General features: G+C 45.6%; 1 protein-coding gene across 2 annotated transcripts in view; it reads right to left on the bottom strand.

The window, feature by feature from the left end:
• The window catches only part of EDC4 (enhancer of mRNA decapping 4), a 629,569-nt gene that overhangs the window by 126,255 nt on the left and 483,013 nt on the right, over positions 1 to 20,301 (bottom strand). For both annotated transcript variants that reach the window (XM_082271180.1, XM_082271179.1), the window contains exon 24: positions 933 to 1,098. In XM_082271180.1, the coding sequence (XP_082127306.1) occupies positions 933 to 1,098 (166 nt within the window). The remainder of the gene's footprint in view (positions 1 to 932; positions 1,099 to 20,301) is intronic.

Genomic DNA, 20,301 nt, shown 5'->3' on the forward strand with positions numbered 1-20,301 from the left:
GAGCTGCGTCTGTCAATGAGCGATAGAGAAAACTGGATTTTTGACTTACCATAAAATCCTTTTCTCTGAAGTTCATTGACAGACGCAGCACCCGCCCCTCTAATTATGAGTGGGATGTTTTTTTTTTTTAAACACTTGCTTGCAACACTTAAACACTTCTAAACACTGCTTGCAACAAAACTGAGGGCTATAGCAGAGTGAGTGGGTGGGTGTATGCCTGCAGAGACTGCCCCATAGGCGTGGTAAAGCTTTTTCCTGCCTAGTGTCCTACTCCGATAGGGGGCAGCATAACCCAATGGTCAAGAAGATATGGAGCCGAGTCTGTCAATGAACTTCAGAGAAACAGATGATGTTACGGTAAGTAAAAAATCCAGTTTTTCAACAGTACAATAAAGGGTGGACCGCTGATTGGAAGATAATGTACATGAAGGCATCGGAGGAGAATGGCTACCAGTACCAATGGAAATCTCCAAAACACTGCATATACTGTACTAGGCAACTTTGAAATATTTTCACTTTCAACCAGTCTCTATTGACAAAGCCAATCTGGTTTAAATTACCAGAAATCATGCAGGCCATCATAATGATTTCTATGATGAGAGCTGGCTGTGCCTGCATCATTTTAACAAGCTGATATGCAAGCAGTCATGCAAGCAGTCAAAATCATTATAATTAAAAAATACAATTTATATATAGCAGACTATAGAGTCTAGACCTAAACTATTCTCTTCTCTAGACAGTTGCATTAGGTATAAACACTTCCCCTTCATATATTTAATATAAGTAGAAATGTAAAAAAAAAACATTCACATTCTGTTAGAGGAAAAGTTAAAAGTTTAGGAGAAGATGGATATGGTGAAAAAAGAACACACTTTAGATTAGGTGAAATTCAACACAAATTTCAGCTTTAAAAATGAACAACGGCTTCTTACACTCTTGAGTCCCTTGTCGGAAGCTGCCATTTATCTGCTGAAACATAGACTGACACCCTTTCTCAAAAGCTGGAAGGACAATGCTCTGAAAAGCTTCTCGGTATGCAGTCTGAATTGGTATTTGAAGGGAATCTGCAGTTGCCCGACCAATGGCATCGGTAATATTCTGTAAAATAGAGATGAATATTTACAGAAAAGGTTTAACTTGACTAAATTTTAACAACTCTAAAAAAAATTTAACAACTCTAAAAAAATGACTATTACATAAATATCATGATAATCTGTCGCTAACCAACTAATAATAGTTCAGTTCTGCATTAAAATGACAGAATCACGTGAGTTTAAAAAAATCTCTCAAATTAAATATTAGGATTTTTGGTTTACCTGCAAAATCCTTTTCTTGGAGTACATTATAGGATACAGGCTTTCTTCATTTTCATGACAAATGGGTTAAGCTGCCATCTACAGGTGAATGAACACTGACCAAAAAAAGCAGGCTTTCTGTCCATACATAACCCCTCCCAGTACAACACAGCCTCAGCTCTATAGAAAGAAATGAGGAACCATACAAAGAGAGGAGGGGTCTTGGTGTACAGTTTTTATTGAAATTTACTTTAAGTTTAGTTTAATGTCTCAATGTACTCTGTACAACAACTGCAGAAATCATGGAATTATTTTCTTTAACAAAATGTAAGCTACATGTTTGACTCACTGTAGCCAACTTTTGCAGGTATACCAGTTGAACACATTCATGACATTCTTTCTCCAACAAATATATCAAATATAGCTCTGCCTGACACTGTTGCAGATGTTCCCAGAAATGTGTTGCACTTGTAAGTTGCTTTGCTACAACTCTTCTGCCCAGTTCATACCAAACCAGGTTGGTGGGGTTTAAAGTGGTTCTAGAGGCATCTTATGTATGAAAGTAAAAAAAACCTTTAGTATGCAGATCCCTGCCCAGCCCCCCCCCCCCCCCAATACTTACTTGAGCTTGGTATAGACTCAGCAATGTGCACGAGAGCTGAGGCTCTTTTGGGTCTCTCCCTCCTCATTGGCTGAGACGCAGCAGCAGGATCCACTGGCTCCCACTGTTGTCAATCACAGCCAGTGAGTAGGAAGCGGGGGGCTGGGCCGTGCTCTGTCTTATGGGCCATAGCAACGGCGGGGGACCCGATAAGAGGAGGATCAGGGCTGCTTTGTGCTACACCATTGCGCAAAGCAGGTAAGTATAACATGTTTGTTATTTTAAAAAGAAAAATTTGCCATTACAAATACATTAAGGGTAACTCTACTTTCTTGAGGGAAGAAAATAACAAATTAAACAATATAGCGTATACTATTGTGACACAAATCATATTGTAATTGAATGTTAATAAAAATTACCTTTCCTTTTCAATATGCAGCCACTGTAATTTTCTGAAAATGCAATGCAATATGGCTACCTGGAGTTGTTCGGTACACAGAATGTGTACTGACCACACCCCAAAGACATTTCCTGCTTGTGTGATTAGCTTGCTGATTTTTCCAGAAGTCTGCCTAAGATACAAGCCAGATTTCTGGCATGCCCTGCAACAAAAATTTCATTTTTGGTGACATACTCCAATAGCAACATGTCTAAAGGGATGCAGGCCCAGCAGATGTCCTCATTAGTATCCTGCAGCTGCCAAAGCTGAATGATAATTATAAAACCACTCCCAATAGGCCCACTCAGCACATAGGCACAAAAGAGCAAACAGGAATTTCTTCAGAATAACAAAAGATAGGAATCTGCAACAAAGTTTGTTATAATCCTTGTTATGTATAGAGATCACCCGGAGGGGAATCTTTTTTCTCAACAAAAGTGGAGCTACTCTAAGTCTGGAGACTGTGCTGGCCATTCCATAATTTAAAGCTTGCCCACTTGTTTTTTTCTTCTGAGGTAGTTCTAACACAGCCTGGAGGTATGTTTTAGGTCATTATCTTGCTGTAGATTGGACCCCTGACCAACCAAGCATATTCAAAAGGGTATTGCGTGGCTCTGTAAAATGTGGTAGTAGTAGGATCCAGTAAGTAAAAAAAAAAAACAACCCCATACCATCACGCTTCCTTCTCCATGTTAGGCAGGTAGTGACATACACAGAGGAACCATCCTTTCACCTATTCAACAGCATACAAAAACTGTCAGAGATACATTCCAAGTTTCCGTCTGTATCTCCCTTGTGTTTTAGAGGCTGCCCGACATTGTGCACGATTCTCCACCTTTTTTAGGAATGTGACCATATGGCCACTATATGGCGTAAACTCCCGGATATCTTATCCGGGATATATTAATCAGTAGTGGATCTTTCTATAGTGATCACAGACCTTTAGGAATAGAGATCACTTCAGATATCAGCCACAGTAATCTTTGCTCACTTGTGGATCTTTCTATAGTGATTACAGATAGTGATGAGCTGAACACCCCCCGGATCGGTTCGCACCAGAACACCACGAACAGAGGAAAAGTGGGTAGTTGCTTTGCCCTGGAAAACCCCCTCAATCCCCTTCTCACAAGTTAAATAAAGAGTGGAGCCTATCAGTAGGGTTGAGAAACAGTTTTACACTCTTTACCATACAGTACCTCACCAGGAAAAAAAAAGTGGAACCCTTGGTAGGATCATTGTAATAATGTGATTTTTGACTTACTGTAAAATCCATTTCTCTGATGTTCACAGTTTCTGATTCTTCTTAACCATTGTGTTATACTGTCCCCTACAGGAGGAGGACACTAGGCAGGAAAAAGCTTGACTACGACTATGGGCAGTCCCAGGGGGTATACACACACTCTCAGCTATAGGCACTCAGTCTCGTTACAAGCAGTATCAGAGGAAAGCCAACTCCACAGAGGGGTGGGTGCTGTGTCTGTCAATGAACTTCAGAGAAATGGAATACGGTAAGTCAAAATCCCATTTTCTCTTTCGTTCATTAACGGACACAGCTCTTGATTCTACTTAACCACTTACCGCAAAGTGACGTATATATACACGTCAGCAGACTTTGCGGGGTTATACCTCTAGCTAGAGGCACCATCCCGGTACCGTGATTTACAGCCGACAGTCGGCTTTCCGTCAGTAACGACCGATGCGGCTTGGGAGCCGCTCGATCGTTACCCGGGTGAGTGGGAGGGGACGACCTCCCCTCCCGCCGCTTTCCGTGACTTTGCTCAGGGCTCCCATCCATGACGTCACTTCCGGGTTACTCTGCTGCAAAAGGCGGCAGATTTAAAAAACGGCTGTATGCAAAAATGCAGTTTTTGGCGTTTTGCAAACATGAAAGTGTAGTGGAGGGGTCGAGGGTCTTTTAGACCCTCGATCCCTCCATAAAGAGTACCTGTCACTGCATATTGGTGTCACAAGGGATGTTTACATTGCTTGTGACAGCAAAAAAAGTGATCAGATTTTTTTTCTTAAAAACCTGTAATAAAGTTAAAAAAAAAAAATAAAATAAATAGGAAAAAAAAAAGCATGAGCTATAATTAAAAAAAAAAAAAAAAAACGTAATTTTTGTAAAATCTTACCTGTAAAATTCCTTTCTCTGAGTCCTCCGACAGTCACCGCCCCTCCATATTCATCACAATGGGGTTATGACCTTTGCTCCGTAGGAGTAGCTAGGCAACAGAATATGTTAGTACAAAGACTTTTAACATATCCCACCCCCAGGGGGTGGTCCCCTCAGCTCATAACCCTCCACTTCCTGTATCCAACTCAGTTTCAGTGGAATAGCAGTAGAGTATATAACCAACAACCCCAAAAGAGGGGCGGGGGCGGCGACTGTCGGAGGACTCAGAGAAAGGAATTTTACAGGTAAGATTTTACAAAAATTCCGTTTTCTCTTACGTCCTCCGACAGTCGCCGCCCCTCCATATTCATCACAATGGGGATGTCCCAAAGCAGTGCAAACATGAGGGGTGGGAAAAAAGCAGCCGTGCCTAAGGCAACGCCGTCTCCCATCAGAGAAAGGAACCTTACCAAAGGAAGGAACCCAGTCGGGCATGAGAAAAAAACACTTGCTCAACAGGAGCAAGAACCCAGGGAAAAACAAAGAATCCCAAACAGCCAAGGAGCCCGCAACAAGGGCTCTAGGGAACTGCCGCACTAAGAACCTTGCGGCCAAAGGAAGCATCCGCAGATGCCTGAACATCTACTTTGTAGAATTTTGTGAAAGTGTGCACGGTCGACCAAGTCGCCGCCTTACACACCTGGGCCACAGAGGCCCCATGACGACAGGCCCAAGACGTACTCAGAGATCTGGCAGAGTGCGACTTCACAGGCACAGGGGGAACTTTCCCCTTCAAAGCATAGGCCTGTTCAATGGTCTGTCTGATCCATTTGGCGATGGTAGAAGCCGACGCCGCCATGCCCTTCCGAGGACCCTCCGGAAGAACAAACAAGGAATCCGATTTGCGAAAAGATTCAGTCGAGTTCAGGTAAACCCTGATCGCCCGGACAACATCCAAGGCGTGCAGCTGCACCTCTTTCGGATGTTTAGGCTTCGCGCAAAGCGATGGCAAGACAATGTCCTCATTGAGGTGAAAGTCCGAAACCCTCTTCGGAAGAAAAGAAGGATTAGGTCGCAAGACCACCTTGTCCAAGTGCACGATCAGATACGGAGACTTGCAGGACAAGGCTGCCAGCTCCGACACTCTACGAGCCGAGGTAATAGCCACCAAAAAGGCGACCTTCTTGGACAACAAAGACAGCGAGATTTCCCTGATCCTTTCAAAAGGATCACGCTGCAACACGGACAGAACTAGATTCAAGTCCCAAGGGGGTAGAGGGTCCCTCCTAGGAGGGATCAGATGTCGTACCCCCTGCACAAAAGTGCTAGCCAAAGAGGTAGATGCCACAGGACGTTGGAAGAGAACGGCCAACGCAGACACCTGACCCTTGATCGTAGCCAGCGCCAAACGCTGGTCAACACCCGTTTGGAGGAAGGACAACACCCTAGACACCGAGTAAGTGCGAGGTGAGAACCCCCTGGACTCGCACCAGGCAAAATACGCCTTCCAAGTACGGTAATAGACCTTCCCCGAGGAAGACTTCCTCACATTGATCAAAGTGTGAATGACCTCAGGGGAAAGACCCCTGCACTTCAGGACCTCTGTTTCAACAGCCAGGCCGTCAAAGCCAGCGACTGTAAAGCAGGATGGAAGATCGGCCCCTGCGACAGGAGATCTTCTCGAAGAGGCAGACGCCACGGGGCGTCGATCGCCAGATTTACGAGGTCTGCGTACCAGGACCGACGAGGCCAGTCCGGTGCCACCAGAATCACCGTGGTTGGTTCCAAGTGCAACCTGCGAAGGAACCTGGACAGCAATTGAATCGGTGGAAACGCATACATCAGTTGGTACTGATGCCACGGGGCAACCAACGCGTCCGACGCAGTTGCCCGAGGATCGCGCGTCCTTGCCACGAACCATGGTACCTTGTTGTTCAGACGAGACGCGAACAGGTCCACCTCCGGGAGACCCCACTTCGCGCACAACATCTGGAAAACATCCGGATGGAGGGACCATTCCCCCTGGTCCAGGGACTGACGGCTCAGATAATCCGCCTGCAAATTCTCCACCCCTGGAATGTGAACTGCCGATATCGCCGGGACGTGCGTCTCAGCCCAAGACAGAATGTCGGCCACTTCTCGAGCCGCCCTGGCACTCCTGGTGCCCCCTTGGTGATTGATGTAAGCCACCGCCGTGGCATTGTCCGTCTGCACTCGAACCGGACAGCCCTGTAGTCTGTCCGTCCAACGTCGAAGGCAGATACGTATCGCTCGCAGTTCCAGAATGTTGATCGGAAGGGAGGACTCTTCCTCCGACCAAGTACCCTGGGCAGACAGAACGCCCAGAACACCACCCCAGCCCAACAGGCTGGCGTCCGTGGTGATCACCGTCCACGAGAAGGGACGAAAAGATTTGCCCCCCGACACCGACGAGGACTGAAGCCACCACAGAAGATCCCTTCTGGTCCGATGGCTCAACGAGATCCGAAGATCCAGAGAGTGCGGTCGCCCGTCCCACCTGGACAGAATCTCCGCCTGGAGACCCCGCGTGTGAAACTGGGCGAAGGGAATCGCCTCGAAGGCCGAGACCATCAATCCCAGACACCGCATGCACGTCCGAATGGACGAGGACGGATCGTCCCTGAGGGACCTGACTTCCTCCTGAAGTGTCCTGAGTTTGTCGTCCGGAAGGAAGACCTTCGCCTGGACAGAGTCCAGAATCATTCCCAGGTAAGGGAGACGAACCGATGGGTACAGCGTTGACTTTGGAAAATTGATCGTCCACCCAAACTCCTGCAGAGTCTGCAACGTAACGGACAGATCCTTCTCCAGACCCTGGCTGGTCGCAGACCGAACCAGAATGTCATCCAGATACTCAACAAAGCCAGAACCGGGGCCAACACTTTGGTGAACACCCGTGGAGCCGAGGCGAGACCAAAAGGTAACGCCACAAATTGGTAATGATCCTCCGCTATGGCGAATCAAAGGTACCGCTGGTGACCCTCGAAAATGGGGATGTGAAGATACGCATCCTTCAAGTCGATGGAAGCCATGAACTCCCCCGGAATCAGGGCAGCCACCACCGACCGCAGGGATTCCATGCGGAACTTGAGCACCCGCACGAAGCGGTTCAGCGCCTTCAAGTCCAGAATCGGACGCACCTTGCCCTCCTTCCTGGGTACGGTGAACAGATTGGAATAGAACCCCCGAAATCTGTCCCGATGAGGCACCGGGACCACCACTCCCTGAGCCCTCAGGTCCTGCACCGCTAGATGCAGATCCCGCAAACGCTCCGGGGACAGTAGAAGATTTGAGGGAAAAAATCTGCTGTCCGGCCGAGAGAGAAACTCGATCTTGTAACCAGATCGAACGATTTCCTGAACCCACCTGTCCCGAACACGGGACAGCCATGGCCGAAGGAAACCGAGCAAGCGTCCCCCCACCCCTGAGCCGGGTGAGGGCGCCCCTTCAGGCCGCACTGTTGTGGGCCGCGGAACCGGACTGGCCGGACTTTTGCTTACCAGCCCACGGCTTCTTGTGGGAGCCTTGACCCTTGGACGGATTGCCCCTATAGTGTGACCGAAAGGCACGAAAGGACCCCTGAGGGGGTCGAAAGGAAGCATTCCTCTTACCAGGAGCCGTCTTAGCCTTGTGGGATTGGGGCAGGAGCGTGCTCTTACCACCCGTGACCCCCTTAATTAAGGTATCTAGGGATTCATCAAAAAGGCGAGAACCATCATAAGGCAAGTTAGCCAAGGTCTTACGTGAAGATTGGTCCACCGACCAACACTTCAACCAAACCAGACGGCGGGACAACACCGCCACACTATGTACACGTGCAGCCAACGGAACCATATCCAGGTCCGCATCACACAAATACATGACACCCTGGTGGATTTGATCCACCATAACCAAAGTCGCCTGGGGGGCAGAATCAGCCACCAGGACGCGTCTAAGCACCTGCGTCCAGCTAGCGACAGCCTGGGCCGCCATAAGTGAAGCAAATAAAGCTTTCAACATGGAACCCATAATAGAGTAGGTATGACGGGCAAGGGACTCCATCCGCTTGTCCGTGGCATCCCGGAACACCGGAGTGTCCTCAGCAGGAATCGCAGTGGACTTATTCAAAACCGCTATCGCATGATCCACCGGAGGCGGGATACACCAACGCTCATCAGTAGCGGGCGTAAAAGGATAGCGTAGCTTAAACCTACTCGGTACAGCAAAAGGCTTGCGTATATTACGCCATTGTTCTTTTACAGTGCATTGAAAATCATCAGTGCAAGGAAACACCTGCGATGCTTTGCGCCTTTTCTGCGTCCCATAAGTCGCCAAGGCAGCAGGAGGACATTGTTCATCCTGTAAACGCAGTGTTTGCTTGATAGAAGCAACCAGATCATCCATGAGTGCAAGCTCTTCAGACGAGCCAGGGGAAGAATTATCAACCCCTTCAACCTCAGCCTCCATTTCTGACCCTATAAGGTCCAGGGAGGAACGGGACCCCGACAAGGAGACCCCAGCCACAGCAGCACCATCACCATCACCCTCTGAATCAGAGGAAATTGAAACTCTGGGCCTTTTTGAGGATTGAGCAGCCACCAGCATTTGCACCTGAGTCGCAAGGCTAGCCACAATAGCAGCCAAATCCCCCCCTGGGGGGGAAGCAGCAGTCCCCTGGCTTCCCACCAATGTGGCAGGAAATTTGCTTTCCTGAGAATCCATGCCCCAAATTGAGTACAAGTAAATGAGTGACCGCCCCTTTAAATAAGGCGCTGCGGACGTAGCCCACCGCCACACAAGTACACTCACACCAGGGACCCCCACAGGGAGAAGGTATACTCAGGCAAGGATACAGGGAATAGAGGGAAAAAACCTGGAGAGACCGCTGCTGCCTAGATCGGTGCTCCTGGATGAAAGGAAATGCTGATATGCAGGGCGCTCTATGAAAGCCTATGGAGGCTACAAGAAAATGGCCGCCATGCATGTGTACCATGCGGCCGGAGCGAGCACAGCCAAAATGGCGCCGTTTGGCGCCGAAACCGCCGCTCCCTCACCTCATGAAGGTGAAATTAAAATACACCATAAGTCATGAATAACATGGTGGACCGCCGCAGCGGCGCTGTAATGTGCCCCAAGCATGATAGCATCAAGCCCCACAGCACACAGCCGTTCACACAGTCAGACTGACACAGAGTGCAGCACAGCCCCCCCTCCTTGCAGCCCACAGCATGCAGTGTGAGAGATAGGGAAACATCAATAGTGTGAACACAGGGCAAGGTAACACAGTCCCAGACTGACACCCCCCAGACAGACAGGTCCCCACATAGATACACTTACCTCTTACATGGCGTGGGGGACCCGCACAGGCGAACAAGCCACTGTACATGAGACAGGGAGAGTCGCATCCAGGACGCAGCAGAAGGTGGGTTGAGAAACCGCACAGCGTCCAGTGAGGTAGCCACCTCACCCTAGCATCCCTGCACGGAACAGGGATGGGTCGTTCAGAAAACTCAGGAGCGGTACCTGACTGAACGCTCGATGGCGGGCTGAGAAGCCACTGACCCACAACCTGCGACCAGGGGAGTCAGCCCGAGACGCAGCCCGCAGTATCCTCTTCATCAGAAGATCTAACTAATGCTGGTAAAAATAACAGCTAAGTAAAGAAAGAGAGAAAAAAACTCAAATAAAATCAAAAAAGAGAGAAGGCTGAGACAAGTGTCCCAGCATAGAAACATCCAGCTACTCCTGACAAGCTAGACATTGAAACTGAGTTGGATACAGGAAGTGGAGGGTTATGAGCTGAGGGGACCACCCCCTGGGGGTGGGATATGTTAAAAGTCTTTGTACTAACATATTCTGTTGCCTAGCTACTCCTACGGAGCAAAGGTCATAACCCCATTGTGATGAATATGGAGGGGCGGTGACTGTCGGAGGACGTAAGAGAAAAAGAGTCTTTGTCATCATCCCATGGGTGTGCGCAATTTTAAACCGTAACATGTTAGGTATCTATTTACTCGGCGTATCATCACTACAATATACAAAAAAAATGGGCTAACTTTACTGTTTAGTATTTTTTAAATGCAGTGAAATGTGATTTTTCAAATTTTTTCCCCAAAAAAATGGCGTTTTAAAGACCGCTGCGCAAATACCGCGTGACAAAAAATATTGCAATTACCGACATTTTATTCTCCAGAGTCTTTGTTAAAAAAATATATATAATGTTTGGGGGTTCTAAGTAGTATTCTAGGAAAAAATACTGATTTTAACTTGTAAACAAAAAGAGTCCGAAATAGGACTGGGGCTTAAGTGGTTAAAGTAGATGTTATAGTGCTGCGCTGTCTCTAAATAGGTAAAATTGAATTCCAAATATACTATAAATATAGTCGCATCAAAGTTTGCTGTTAAATTGATCAATGCTTAAATGTAGTCATATAAAATATATGAAATAGACAATACATGAATAAATAAAGTTCCAAGTGTGTATGTGTAAACTTGTGATATTGGTAAAAGAGGTAGAAAAATAATATGAATAACCAGGTGACTTAAGGAGTAACACTGCGTAGAAGAGCACCATTACTTCCATCAAAGCACCTACAAGTGAAGGATCCACCGTATTAGTACCTGTCCTGCACTCCTAAAGGATAAACAGTCACTCATCAAGATCATACCACTGTGAAAATTCAATCACCTGTGTATATATTTAGACACTATATTGGACTTTATTGGTGACCAACTGGGGGCAAATTTAGCCCCCATGGCCACACCCCTTTGCTGCAAATAAAATTGGCCATTAAACCAGAAATAGTTGTGGCCTGTGGCAAACAACAACAATTCCAGAATAAACTCTGGTTGGGAAGAAGGAATGGACAAAATCATTTTTTAAAAAGTGTTCCACTGCTCTAAAACCCAATGTGTGTGGAATGCACGTGTATAGGGAAGTGACATCAGCTGTCGCCATTAAGTGTTCTCCTTCTACACGTAAACCACCAACAATGTTGATAACATCCCTAGTGTCCTTGATGTAGGATGGTGTTTCACACACAAGGGGTTGTAAAAAATGGTCAATGTATTTTCCAATGCGAGAGATGATGGAATCAATTCCGCTCACAATCGGACGACCCAGGGGGTGGGTTGGATTTTTGTGGACTTTGGGCAAGTAACACATAACCGGTATTCTAGGAGCAATAGGCACTAAAAAAGATTTCTCCTTTTTATTTAGAATATGGTCCTTATATCCTCCAATCAATCAGTTTGACCAAGTCCCTTTTATACTGAAAGGTTGGGTTAGTAGGTAACTTAATAAAAATATCTTCATCACCCAAAATCCTCTCCATTTCCAAGCAATAATTTGTTTTGTCAAGGACAACGATTCCGCCCCCTTATCGGGGCGGATTACAAGATCCTTATTTTCACAAAGGGATTTTAGACCAGCTCTAAATTGAGGAAGTGGGCGTGATCTTTTAATAGGTAACTCTGCAAGATCTTTTAAAACTTAATCCCTAAAGACTGCTACTAACGAAGCAACAGGTCCCGGGGGATTGAACACAGATGTATTTGATAACCCAGAGTGTCTTATAGTGGGGAAGAGTACTCAGGGTGGGGGAGAGTACTCAGGGCTGAGGGTGGGTCTAGGATTAGATAAGATGTATCTTTGTATATTGATCTTACGGACAAATTTATGGATATCAATGAAGGTGCCAAATTTGTTCATAGGCCTAGGTGGCACATACTTTAAACCCTTATCAAAAACATTTAGTTCATCTTAAGTAAGCTTTACCATACTAAGATTGAAAATGCCGGAACCTATTTGGTCCTTTTTCTTTTCCTTTGGACCCGCCACCCCCCCCCCCCAGTGCCTCTTTTTGTTCGGGACCCATCTTCTTGCCTTTGTGGGTTTCCGGAGGAAAATCCCAATTATGGCTGGGTCCTGGACGAGACTAATTATAATCAAAAGGAGACATGTTATGATAATCATATTTCTCTTCCACATATGGAAAATTAGAAAACCCATATGACTGGTGTTTTAAAGGGGAGAACCTGTTGTGTGTATTGACACCATAACCATTGGAAAGATGTTGTGGAGTGCGTGCATAATTGTTCTGAAACCTTTTGTGGGGGTGGAGAGAATGATCTCTGCTGATTTCTATTTTGCCAATTACCTCTAGGGAAATTGGTACCACCTCTCGGATAGTTGATTGTTAACTCCCCATTCATTCTGCGGATTTCCTTTTTTACGAGGAAACCCTTTAGGACCGGATTTCCCGGATTTTTTTTACGTGATTGAGGAGCCGGGGTGTATTAACAATTACTATTCATTCCATTACCACTATGATGATCCATCTGAATTGGGTCATCATCAGTGTTTTCCAGTAGATTTTTCTGCCACTGGAAAACAGTCTTGTTCGTATAATCGGACATGTCTCTTGCATATTTCTTTTGTTTTTTAATTTTTTGTTCGCATTCCTCCTTTTTAAGAAAAGGACACACTCAACTGACATAAGTTGAAACAAACAAATAAATAAAAACAAACGTGCAGCGCTAAACAAGTGATATGTGAAAATAATCATTCAAATAACCAAAATAGTGAAAATAATGAAAGTCCATATATAAGAGTCCCAGGTGAAAAGCATGAAGATTTCCAAGGTGATGTATATGGTCCAAGTGGACATCAAATCCCAACACCAACAGGGAGAAATTATTTATGCGCTCACCGGAAAAGTTGGACCCACAATATCGTACGACAAATGGGTCAGATGGACTCATATAATGACAGATGGATCTTCCACTGAGTGCAAAGTTCCAGATGCTCGAGTTTGCAATCACCGGATGAGTGTAGTAAGATGGAAAAATACTCATTCCCCAAGTGACATGTAAGGAATGATCCAAAACAAAGCAAACATAGTGCAATACCGTTTTTAAAATGTTTTAAGAAACAAAAAGGGGTACACTTACAAACAACCAGGAACTTAGGCAGCATGTAAAAGACATACAAAGCAGGCAGTCATTGGCATGGTCCTAGCTGTCTTACTACACTCATCCGGTGATTGCAAACTCGAGCATCTGGAACTTTAGCACTCGGTGGAAGATCGATCTGTCATTATATGAGCCCATCTGACTCATTTGTCGTACGATATTGTGGGTCCAACTTTTCCGGTGAGCGCATATATAATTTCTCCCTGTCGGTGTTGGGATTTGATGTCCACTTGGACCATATACATCACATTGGAAATCGTCATGTTTTTCACCTGGGTCTCTCATATATGGACTTTCATTTTTTTTTACTATTTTGGTTATTTGAATGATTATTTTCACATATCACTTGTTTAGCGCTGCACGTTTGTTTTTAGTTATTAGTTTGTTTCAACTTATGTCAGTTGAGTGTGTCAGCTGCTTTGTTTTGGGTTAGTGCAGTATATCTCACTTTCCAGTCTTCTAAACAGCAGCCAGCAAAACCTTGCACCCAAAAGAAGCATCGGCAGGTGCCAACACAACCACTTTACAAATAACTTTGTACAAGTGTGCACCGACGACCAGGTGGCCGCCTTGCAAAACCTGCGTCACTGACGCTTGAAGACGGAAAGCCCAGGAGACACTAAGCACCCTAGTAGAATGCGCCTAAACAGGGAAAGGAGGAACTTGACCCCTGATGCAATAGGCCTGAACCACCGTCTGTCTGATCCATCTGGAAAGGTTCACAGAAGAAGCGGACAATCTTTTGTGAGGTCCGTCCGTGAGCGCAAACAGAGAGTCTGATTTTCTAAAAGACTCCATAGCTGTCAGTTGCACCCCAATTGCCCGAACCACATTCAAGGCACGCAAGGCAATTTCCTTCAGATGTTTAGGCCTGGGACATGGGAAGCCACACAATGTCTTTATTCAAATGATAGAGACCACTTTAGGAAGGAATGAAGGACAGAGGCAAAGCACTACCTTATCCTTGTGAATCACCAAGGTGGACGACAGGATAACGCCACCTGTTCCAACAACCTGCATGCAGAAGTGATAGCCACCAAAGAAGGCCACCTTCTGGGGCAATGCAAGCAGGGAAACCTCCAGAATATTTTCAAAGGCTTCTGTAGAGCTGAAGGCATGCACATTAAGATTCCAGGGCAGCAATTGAGCCCACACTGAAGAACCAAATGTCAGACACCCTGAGAAAAGGTACTCACCAGGGAGTATGTGGCCAAAGGCTGTTAGAAAAAGACCGCCAAAAACCGATATCTGTCCCTTTATGGTACTCGAGGCCAATTTCTGTTCAACCCCCTGTTGAAGTAAGGTTAAGATCCGATCCACCGAGAAGGAGCAAGGATGAACCCCAAGAGACTCACACCATGAAAAATACGTCTTCCACGTACAATGGTAGATCTCCCAAGAAGTACATTTCCTAGCTTTCACCAGAGTAGGAATCACCGACTCAGATAAACCTTCATCCTTCAGCACCTGGCGTTCAACAGTCAAGCTGTCAAAGCCAGCGACTATAAAGCAAGATGAAAGATTGGTCCAGGGGGCAGCAGATCCTCCATGAGAGGAAGTCCCCAAGGAGCATCGGTGACCAGCCGTACTAGATTAGCGTACCAAGACCGGCAAGGCCAGTCTGGAGCCACTAGAATGACCGGAATCCTTTCTGCCTGGATCCTGCACAGGAGTCGTGGCAGAAGTTTGAAAGGCTGTACGTATCTGTCAGCCCACCTGCCGGCTACTTATCGAGCTGCCAGGACATTTCTTGTGCCCCCTTGGTGATTGACAGACCACGGCCGAGGCATTGTCCGAATGAATTTGTACCGTACACCCCTGAAGACAAATTCTCCAATGAGCCAAAGTCTGATCGCTCACAGTTCCTGTACATTATCGGCATAGAGGACAGAAAGATCTTTTGCCATCGATGGACATTGAGTGTATTTTCTATTGTAACACATGTTGATATTATAACCTCTGTCTGAAATGGTTTATGGACCCTTTTTTTCTAACGGGTTTATGTACATTGTGTCCATGGAATGTATCCACTTCGGCAATGATCTTGCGTCTCCTGACATGCTTCATCTTACATTTTACTTTTTTCCCTACTTTTTCACTGCATCATTCAAATATAATTTTTATAGTCATCGCACATACACTTTAGCACACAATTTTCATTAATAAGGTTTATGCACTTACACAATAGATTTTTCATTATCCATTTTTGCACGGTTTATTTTATTTTATTCATCACATCACGTATTGTTGTTTATCATACAAAACATTTACACTCATCATTTCACTATTATCTTGTATGGTTGGTATAAATATTGCCATATTTATATAATTCTTGTTAATTGGGTTTTTATTGCCAACCAGTATAGTTTGCACATCATTCAGGATCATTCTTGATACATTTTTATTTTATTTCGAATACTCGTTATTATTCACTATTTTGTCCCTCCCCCTTTTTTTTCCACATTTTTTCACATTTATTGTACATAGTCCACGTTCATATATATATATATATATATATATATAATTTGATTATAATTTTAAATAATATACAGGATGGACAAGTGGGCTAAGATACACACTGCTGGGTTTTATAGCCGCATGCATATATGCATTTATATACATATTCTCTTTCTACAAGATATACATATTGTCTTTTTAGTTTTATACTACAGATATGCAATCCTTTACGGCTTCGGGTATTAGACCCATGTATGTGCATGTTATGTGCATTGGTTTTGTACCCTATATATACACATATATGCACATACTATGCATATCCCATATATATTTTAAGTGCTTCATATATTTATATATATACATATGCGTTTTCACTTATGGTATTCCATTGGGAAACGATAAGAGTTTTTTCATTTTTTCACATTTTTATATTTCTATATTGTTATATTTTTTCATATACTTATCTTAATATTACTTCATATATTTTTTATTAAACTGATGTAAGCATGTCCTGAGACCCAATATCTATGCAAGACAATATAGGAAAAGATATAGTTATATATTTATTTCTTGTTTTAGTTTTACAACTTGTTTTAGGTGTATATATATATATATATATATATCTTTTCTCTTATATTATGCCGATCTGGATTCTTCCTTAGCAATATATGATTTTATTACTATAGTCACATTTATTTGCTTTCCACACCTGTCTATGTATTTGATGTTCATTGTTATGTCTTTTTTTGCTTCGTAATGAAGCATGTTCACATGTATGTTCCAATAATCCCAGGTGCTGAATCACAAACCAATCGGTTCCTCAATTGAGGAGTATTAAGTTAATGACACAAATCTGCAATCAATTATCAACATTAATCAGAGTGTGTATATCAAACCGACTTTCGTGATCCACCACTACGGTTAGGAGTAAGCGGCTGTGTGTGCCGTGAAACGCGTTAACCTTGGATTACCTGTTCCTTGCACTGTCTGTCTACTTATGATTTGAAGAATAAAAGTATTTCCATTGCTTTCATCTACCTGAGTGCGGTTCCACTACTTCCTTTACAATAGTAAATACTGGCCAAAGTGCCGAAACCAGCCACAGTGAACATACAGTCAGGTCCATAAATATTGGGACATTGACACAATTCTTATCTTTTTTTACTCTATAACAGATTTGAAATGAAACAAACAAGATGTGCTCTAACTGCAGACTTTCAGCTTTAATTTGAGGGTATTTATATCCAATTCAGGTGAAAGATGCAGGAATTACAACAGTTTGTATATGTGCCTCCCACTTATTAGGGGACCAAAAGTAATGGGACAGATTATCACAAATTAAACTTTCACTTTTTAATACTTGGTTGCAAAATCCTTTGCAGTCAATTACAGCCTGAAGTCTGGAATGCATAGACATCACCAGACGCTGGGTTACATCCCTGGTGATGCTCTGCCAGGCCTCTACTGCAACTGTCTTCAGTTCCTGCTTGCTCTTGAGGCATTTTCCCTTTTGTCTTCAGCAAGTAAAATGCATGCTCAATCGGATTCAGGTCAGGTGATTGACTTGGCCATTGCATAACATTTCACTTTTTTCCCTTAAAAAACTCTTTGGTTGCTTTCGCAGTATGCTTCGGGTCCCGCAGCGCTATTAGGGGCAGGTGCCCCACACAATAATAGCGGCAAGGCTGTCATTTTTAAATTAAGTACCCCCACAGCGCCACACCTTTAAAGGGAGGCGCCAAGCTGACCAAATGGCCTAGCAGGCCGCGGCCTAAATTTTTATGGAGGCCCAGCTGCAAGTGCACGGATCCTCAGCCTGGCAGATGCCCAAAGGAAGAGCGAGGGCTTCAGCTAAACTCACTAGGGCCGCCCCCCAACGGAGGCGCCGGACTCGGCCGCATGGTCTAGTAGGCCATGGCCTAAATTTTTGTGGGCGCCCAGCCTCTCAGACGTGATCCCCAGTGGAGTTGACCACCCAGGGGCAGCGGAGGGGGAAGACGGATGCCCAAACAGGAGGCAGTGGTCTCAGCCACCCTCACAGGTGCTGCCTCGCAAGGTTTCCAACGAATAGGCCGCAAAGCTGGTCGCATCCCGCCACATGAGGCGCATACCCGCGGATGTTAAACCATTCACTCCCCCAGCCCAATAACCACCATAGGAAGCCCAGAGGACATCCCTGCCCAGTCAGCAACCACCACGATGGCAGGTCAGCAGCAACTCCAACCAGCCCCCCTTAATAGCATGTGGCAGCAGCCAACTCACAATCTCACCCTGGGAAGGGGGAGGCGAAAGACCCACAGTGATTACTGAAACTTTAGAGGGGCTGGAGGGAAGAAGGGGAACCCGGTGGTTCCGCTGTCCTGGGGAGGGGCTCATATTCACCCCAAAAATCTTCCAGGGGTAGAGGGGGGGGGGGGGGGCAACTACTTACCACACCAGGAACAGGGTGGGCACCGGACAGGACACCGCTCCAAAGTAAAGTGGGTGCTGTCGGCCAGGAGGAAATGCCGTGACTCAGGCCGAAGCCAGTTCATATGCGTCCTTGCGAGACGTTTATCTCGCAGGCCAACCCCGTCCAGTGGGGCTATGTCTCAGACGACCTAGCACAGAGCTGCGGTCTGCACCTGCTCGCTGGCCTGACTGGGGGGACCCTAAGGATCTAGATTATCCAGTTCATCGCTGGCACTTGATTGTAGATCACAGGAACAAAATAATAAAAGGAGGAAAAAATTCCATTTAAAGATAAAAAATTTCCAGGACAAAAGATCCCAGCAAGGAACCAGGTCCTTACTCCTGAGTGCCTATAGCTGAGAGTGGGTGTATACCCCCTGGGACTGCCTGTAGGCATAGTCAAGTTTTTCCTGCCTAGTGTCTTACCCCCGTAGGGGGCAGGATAACTCAATGGTTAAGAAAAATCAGGAGCGGTGTCTATCAAAGAACAAAAGAAAAATCTTTGATTAAGACTCACACTACCGCGACTTGTCAGGCGACTGGTCAGCCTGACAAGTCGCGGTCCATTGTGTGCTATGGGAATGAGGGGAGAAGCGCCACTGGAGTGCTGTATAAAAAAGTAGTTTTATTAGTTAGCAACAGGCTGGGTAAGGGAAAACTCACATCTGTGGTGGAGTAAAGTGGGCACTGTGTTGCCCTCCGTGGGATGGTCAGGTGGCTGGTCGCCTTCTCTGTGTCCTTGTAGCGTCCGATCGTCCGGGAGGAGTCCGAGGTTGAGCTCAGGCGGCTTCCGAGTCGGGACAGCTGGGGAGATGCAGAGCTTGTGATGGCGGCGGCCGGCAGCGTCTGACGTCACGGGCAGTCCTGGTCTGGTGGGCGTGTCCGGTTCTCACAACATGTTTCGGAGTCTGCGCTGAATGCCGTGGTGGAGCATGCGCACTCCTTTGTCAAGTGTCCGGATATGGGGTAACAGGAGGAGTTTATGTAGGAGGTAAAGGGGGCGTGAATCACATTAAAAGCGGCAATGTTCTTAAGGAGGCGATGCTCTCGGTGGACAATAGGGGAAATAAAATACAAGGTTAAAATGTCCAGGGGTAGGAAAGTCCATGTTGAACATTTAGGGGATCAAAAAGGAATGTAAAAAGACCATCTCTTAGCAACCCTAATGGATCGGTCTGTAACATATGGGGCAGAAATAATTAGTTAAAACAATATACCCAAAGCACATTCTTATGGGGTACATGGGAATGTAAAAAGACCATCGCTTAGTAACGCTGGTGGGTGGTCTGTAGTATATGGGGCAGGAGTGAATAGTTAAAAAACAATATACCCAAAAGCACATTCTTATGGGACACATAGGTGAATGTTTTGGGCTATGCAATAAAAAGCGACAATATGCGGCTTATGTAAATTAGTATGGACATATGCCGATCATAGGCGATGGAGAATATAGGGTCTAGTATTAAAGTTTGATAGCGGCTGGGAGGTACTGGTGGCTAGAGAGGAAGGTGTACCAGTGGGTCATTAAAGGTATGGGTTGTGGTAGTTTTGTTTGGAGACGGGGGGGGGGGGGGAGGGAAACATAAGAGTGGAAAAAGGGGGGGGCGTGGGGGTATATATACTTACAGGTGATGTTCTTGATGGGCAAAATTATATAAGATATAAATGACCTGAAATAAGGACAACAAGAGGTTAAGGAAGTCTGGGTCGTGTGGGCTAGAGAATAGTATTTATGTCTAGTTCCTCGTTAAGTCCGGTGGGGCTGAGTGTATCCAAGGTGTATATCCAGAACGTTTCGCGTTCACATAGTAACGCGAAACGTTCTGCTGGCGGTAAGGTGTTGGGGATGGATTCGAGGACCCACACTTTGAGTCCAGCGGTGGATTGATGATGGAATTCCAGGAAGTGTCGTGGGACACTATGGAGGTCGCACCCTGTCTCGATATAACGCCTGTGTCTTCCGAAGCGTTGC

Source organism: Pelophylax lessonae (assembly GCF_965119305.1).
Source record: "Pelophylax lessonae genome assembly, chromosome: 10".
In the NCBI taxonomy this organism is placed as follows: domain Eukaryota; kingdom Metazoa; phylum Chordata; class Amphibia; order Anura; family Ranidae; genus Pelophylax; species Pelophylax lessonae.